Source organism: Emydura macquarii, unplaced genomic scaffold, assembly GCF_026122565.2.
Source record: "Emydura macquarii macquarii isolate MOO-44397 ecotype Brisbane River unplaced genomic scaffold, CSIRO-AGI_Emac_v2 contig_554, whole genome shotgun sequence".
In the NCBI taxonomy this organism is placed as follows: Eukaryota; Metazoa; Chordata; order Testudines; family Chelidae; genus Emydura; species Emydura macquarii.
In genome coordinates this window covers 5,479,767-5,485,946 of record NW_027130691.1, presented here as the reverse complement: position 1 = coordinate 5,485,946, position 6,180 = coordinate 5,479,767, and the positions used below count along the sequence as shown (strand labels likewise).

The window sequence follows — 6,180 nt, the reverse complement described above, 5'->3', positions numbered from 1 at the left end:
ACAGTGAAGTTTCAAAAGGGGCTAGCGTCGCTGTTCAGCATTCACGTCTGACAGGCCAAGCACAGCGCTTTGTTCAGAGTGACGGACACTTCTCAGCTACACACAACCTCCAGGCCCCAGGCGTTCGCAAGGTAACAGTGAGAGCTGGACAGACGGACCCGTCTCTCTCGTCCGCCTTCCACTTCAGACACAAGCACAGGTCTCTCTGACACAGGGCCCGGGCCCAGCCCCCCGACCTCCGCCATGACAGGAACGGCGCCTGCTCCTTCTTCCCCCTCCCATGATACCCCGAGGCTGTGTGTGCAGCTTGGCCTCTCTCCCCCATGATGCACCGGGGTTGGGGCTTGGCCTTTCTCCCATGATGCCCGGGGGCTGGCCTCTCATTCTCCCATGATGCCGCGGGGGCTGGGGCTTGGTCCTTCTCTCCCATGATGCACCGGGGTTGGGGTTTGTCCTTTCTCCCATGGTGCCCCGGGGGCTGAGGCTTGGCCCTTCTCTCCCATGATGCTCGGGGACGTCTCCTTGGTTACCGAGCCGCTGGCGCGGCGCGAGCGAGCGGAGGACTGAGGAGCCGGGATGGCGGCGGTGGCGGCGCTGAGCTTCGGGCTCCTCCTGCTCCTGCCGCTGCCGCCCGCGGCCGTTAAGCGCAGCTCGGGCGGGGAGGGGGTCCCGGGGCAGAGCCGTGCCGCCCCGCAGCCCTCAGCCGGCTCGGGTCCGACCTCCCCGGCGGCGACTCCCTCTGCCCGCCCCACAGCACCCGCTCCCGGGCTCGGCCTGGGCTCCTCCCCAGCCCCGGTGTCGCTGCCGCCGCCGCCAGAGACCCCCGCTCCGTCCGCCGCCGCCCCCCCTGCGGCAGCGGCCCCTGCCCCGGCTCCCGAGGCGCGGGCTGGGACCGGAGCCGGGCCCGCCCCAGTCACAGACGGTGCGTACCGCCGGGCGAGTGGCTGGGGGAGCCGAGAACCAGCCGAGGCGGGGATGGCGCGGGGCTAGCGATGGGGCAGGGGAGGGTTCGATTCCGGGGAATGGTGCTGGAGGGGAGCCTGGCAGAACCCTGCCGGCTCGCCACATTAGCTGCTCAGCACCTCTAGCTTCACTCGCTCCCATTCCCCTGGTCTGGGTGGTACTTTCTGTAATCCCCGGGCTGCCATCGGGGCCCTTGGGTGACTCCTAGGACCCCCCCACCCGGCTGAAAGCATTGGACTGCTGAGTGTTTGTATGTAAAAATATCACTTTTAAAGGGCGTTTGCCTCTTAACTACTCCCTGTGGTTCCTTCTCCCACTTCACACCTTCTTCTGTGCCTGCCTGTGACTCGGAACAGTTACTTGCTGGCCAGTTGCCCTCCTGTTCATCCTGGAAATCCTTCCTGCAAAGACTCACTGCTGCATGAAAGGCTTCACTGGAGATCTTCTTGCGGCAATGGCCCCCACACCACCTTTGCCTTCACTCTTTTGTGCCTTGCATCCTGCTTCTCAGAGTTACATTATAGACTCTCTGTAAAGCTCTCTGTACAGTTAGGTGCTGTACACAGAGCAAAACTTTCTGTAAGGAATTGGAAACATGCATTTTAGGTTTTGCATCCCCCCCTACACCTAAAGGCCAACGGAGTGTTGTTGGGGAGTCTGGATTTCCTTAGATTGGAAGCTCTTTGAGAAAGTGGCTGGCTTTTTGTTCTGCACCTAACATGATGGGATCAAGGTTCATGCATAGGGCTCCTAGCCACTACTCCAGTACAAATAATAAATTAATTTTATGCTGTTAAGAGGAGCCTCTCTCCCGGTCTTCCAACTGGTAGCTGTGTTTTACATTTCACTCCTGATTTGTCTCTCTTGAAAGCAGTTGCTGTCCCATCCTCTACCCCACATCCATTGAGGTACTAAGAAGTATGTCCCTATGTATGCCTAAGGGCAGAGGGGTTTAAACTTCTCACTTAAAAAAAAAAACAAAACCCTCAAAATTGATAATTATTTTACACAGGCAACTAGGGATTCTGGTACCAAATTCAGCTAACAGAACTTCAGAGAGGCAAGGTAGGTGAGGTAATATCTTTTATTGGACCAACTTCTGTTGGTGAGAGAGAGAGACTTTCAGGTGTTCATAGAGTTCTTCAGGCATTCATGAGAACATCTTGGACATGGTCTAGTGATCAGAGAGCATCCAGTGGGCCACAGTGAAATTTATAATCAACTCAAATCAAAATGAAAATAGATATTATGAAAAGTCATCTATTTGTCTCCTGACTTTCAGCTGTTGTCCCTCACTTACTGAAGGCTTTGGCCCTTCCAATCCATGGATGAATACACTACTGATCCAAATTCCAGAGACTTGGAGATCAAAATCTCCCATGCCTACCTCCAATCTAAATTTACTTACATAGCAGTAAATGGCAAAAATAAAATAATGGTGACAGCAGTTGCTTGGGTGCTGGCACTCCTGAGTTGTATTCCTTGCTTTGCAACTGACGTTCTGATGACTTTGTTCAAGCCTTGGCTTTCCCTGCCTTTAAAATTAGAATAGTAATGCTTACCTACTTCACAGCAGGTTGTAAAGCTTAAATGATTATATACCTTGAGATCCTGCTAGAGCTGCCATGGAAGTACAAAGCATCATTATCTTAATACTAACTTGTCTTGACAATTCCATAGTCTCAATCAAATCCCCTCACTTCCAAAAGTGACATTCCAAAGAACCTTTTGGTTTTGTCCCAATCGAAATTATGGAAATTTTTAAAAAAAGTAAATAATTCTATGGATAACATGACCCAGCACCTTACTCACTGTAGGTGGCACCTCTCCTGGCTTTCTGGGGATTAATTTTGTACAGCTAACACCCCTTTCTGTGCTTGCACTCCACCATGCTTGCTCTCTTTTGCCAGCTGCAGCCTCTCTCTTGTTCTAGGAGCTGCTGCCTCCTCTTCATGACAGCTTTCTAGCCAGGACATTCAGCATGTATCCCCCTTCCAGGGTACCCAAGTCCTTCTCTGCATGACTGATCTCTGGCAGTCTTATTCAGCACTGCCCTGATCGTGCCACTTCCCCAGTGGCCAGTAGGGAATCCAGGCCCACTCACTTCTCCAGCTTCTAGTCCAGGGACCCTGTACCTGAGTAACTGTGGCTTTTGCTCAGACCCTGTTGTCCTTCCTGCAGCTTTTGGTGTCCCCTCTGGGTGTACCTGCTCAGATGCTATCATCCATCACTACTGAACCCCATCACCTCAAACACACCACCCTTCTCCAGACAGTGATAATAGCCTACTTTCCTGCAGCTCCTCTATATTGCCAGCTTCCTGGCTTTATAAGCCTAGCCCAACTAGACTTTATCAGCAAATTAGGCATTAGCATGCCCTGGGTTTCCTCCAGGTGCAGCCTTTAGATTAATTGGCCTAATACACCCCTTCAGGCCTTGTACTATTTGAGTATCAGGATGTGGGTGGGCATAAGCCCACCCATAGCTAAAAGTCCCTTCCCCAGCCTAAGGGGAGGAGCTTCTGGACTCAAGCTCAACTAATTACAGGGGACAACAATGAATGAAAAAACTGGGACAGGCATGGAGGTCAAAGGGCTAAATGGAGAGAACCTGGAGGGGACACCAAGCAGAGAACCCCGGACAGCGCCCACTGCTCCTCAAAGGTAGCCAAGGAGTCAGTGGACACAGCCCAGAGGAACTCTGCTTGGAGACGTGATCGGACGGAGGAACGAAAGGAGGCCCCACAGTCGCAGAGCACGTCCTTGGCCAATCTTCTCCCTTCAAGCCTTGTGTGGGGTAGATGCCCCATCACATACAGTTATAAATATATTGTCTTACTTAATATTGGGATATAGCCTTTGAATTTTAAATCTTGAAACTAGAAGAATTTTTAAGATAAAGCTGCAAAGATTATATGGAAGCAGTTTGTAGTTTTACCAGTGCTTTTTCTGTGTTTAGGTGGAAAGAAAGAAAATGCACATCTTTTAAAAAAATCAACTCGTTGAAACATCAGGAAAATATGATATTACTATACCTGGAGCATGTCTTATCGTGTGGCAGTTATAATAAAATGTTTTATTTTTGTTATGTTAGAGTCTAAACAAATAGATCAACATTTGCTAATATGACGTCTATATTAATATTGGGTAATGATCATATTTTTTTGACATCTTCAAAATTCCTTTTGACTTCACTAGGCGTTTTGGATTCCTAAGGAATGCAGAATCAGGTCTCTAATATGCCCTGATTTTTGTTAATTGCTCATCATATGATCACTGTTTGAGAGAATGTGTATCTTAAATAATAAGTAATGGTTTTACAAACAACAAAACCTGAGGATTTGGATACAAACTTTTAAGCACATTTAAAGAAGGACACTGAAAAACAAAAATATTAATGATGATTTGTTATGTGTTAAAATTCATTCCTAATTTTATTTTATATCTTCTTCTCTGCAGTTGCTATGTTGTGTGTTTGTGACCTGTTGGTGGCACAGTGTGATATAAATTGTTGCTGTGACCCAGACTGCAGTGCCGCAGATTTCAGTCTCTTTACTACATGTTCAGTTCCCATTGTCACGTAAGTTCATAAATGACTTAATTTTTTTCAACTTGAAGATGCAGAGTCCCATCATATTCACACTGAATTCAGTAACAAAACACCCATTGACTTCAATGAGTACAGGCTTGGGCCTGTGTCGTAGGCTTGTTTTCTCACAGAACCCCCGTGTGGTGTGACAGAACGCTGCATTCACCTGACATCCAGTCCTTAGTACCTCTAGCAATTTATACAAGGGTTCAGAGCTCTCAGGCAACTCACTGACAGGAGCTCTGAAATAGACATTCAGGGTATGGCCTAGTTCTGCTCAGGTTGCTCAGACTGGCTATGGTCATGGAGGAGCCTTTGTCCTCAGTTAAATAAGAATTGAGGATATGGAGATCTGTCCTACCTCAACTGGGCTGGGCTTCCCTGAAACGCCTCACAGGTGTGGTGGGGCAAGGTGGCTTCAGCCTAGGCCTGCTTTTTAACCCCTTCCTGTCCAACGTGGGGTTTGTATACCCCCGTCACAGCCTGTAGTTAGTTTTTGTTATATCTCTTTACAGTTGAAGAGAAGTCCCAAGGGTGGCTGATAATGGTCTCTTGGGATGTGTATTTGTTGGCACTGAACTTTTTCTGGAGTAAAAAAGAGAGCTGTAAGTTTGTAAAAGATCACTTTTGAGTGGGATGTGAATATATTTAAGTCTATGGAGCTGAATCTCTAATAGTTCTGAAGTCAAGAATAGTGCCAGCACTTAAATTCTTATTAATACTTTAGGAATGACTTCAGCCTACACCTTGACATGGAGATGCAAAGGTAATTTAGTATCTATTCTAGTATTGGGTGGCTATCTGGAACAGACTTTTGAACTTCTACATTAATTTCACTGTGCTGTGCGTTGGATTTGTCACACCTGTCAAACGAGGCAAACCCATGTCTTTCTGTTGCTTGGATGAAAGATCTTCAAGAAAAATGCAGGTTTTGCAGGGAGTGCTGTAGGTTACACCTTTCCCTCTGGGTCAGTAGTGACTCAAAGCCTTAGCATGACATTAAGGGCATTACTTTTGTAGGTGCCATCTATAAGAGAAAGAGTAATATATTTTTAGTTTCCTATCAATAGAGTTTAGAAGCTGGCAGTTAGGACCGTTAGCACCATGTGAGCAGGTGGTTCTCTCTGTGGACCACCAGTAGTCTGTCAATGTTAGTTTGGGAAACTTTGCTGTAAGGAGTCCTAGTCATGTTAACTAGGAACATGATAGCATGAGGGCCATCATTAAATAATGATCTGATCTCTCTTTTAAGAGCAAGCATGCAATTTTTTCATGTCATCGGCAGTTTATGCCTTTCTAAAGTAACAGAGTAAAATATTAAAATAATTCTGGATTATTGTTTCTTTTTGTTGCTGTTTACAATCTATTTCCATATGTAGCTTTGCACTGGCTTCAGCCTCTCAAACAAGAGTTAAGAAAGTTCATTTTATAGTCTTAATTTAAAATAGCTCAATGTGACTTCTCGGAACAATAAGCTTAGCTCTTCAACCCACGTCCTGCATACATTAGCCCGATCTGAATGCTGGAGTTTATTCTCAGTGCTTTGAAATTTGAATCATTCAGCCACCTGGGTCTGCTATTCCTCATTGTTCTTGCACACAATGCATATTGCCACCCATTTATAGGTAT

At 47.2% G+C, this 6,180-nt stretch overlaps 1 protein-coding gene across 1 annotated transcript in view; it reads left to right on the top strand.

Annotated features, from left to right (window-relative positions):
• TCTN1 (tectonic family member 1) overlaps positions 1-6,180 on the top strand; it is a 16,491-nt gene continuing 10,311 nt past the window's right edge. Inside the window, exons 1-2 of the mRNA XM_067539545.1 lie at positions 1-922; positions 4,422-4,542. Coding sequence (XP_067395646.1) covers positions 577-922; positions 4,422-4,542 — 467 coding nt within the window. The 5' untranslated portion in view covers positions 1-576. The remainder of the gene's footprint in view (positions 923-4,421; positions 4,543-6,180) is intronic.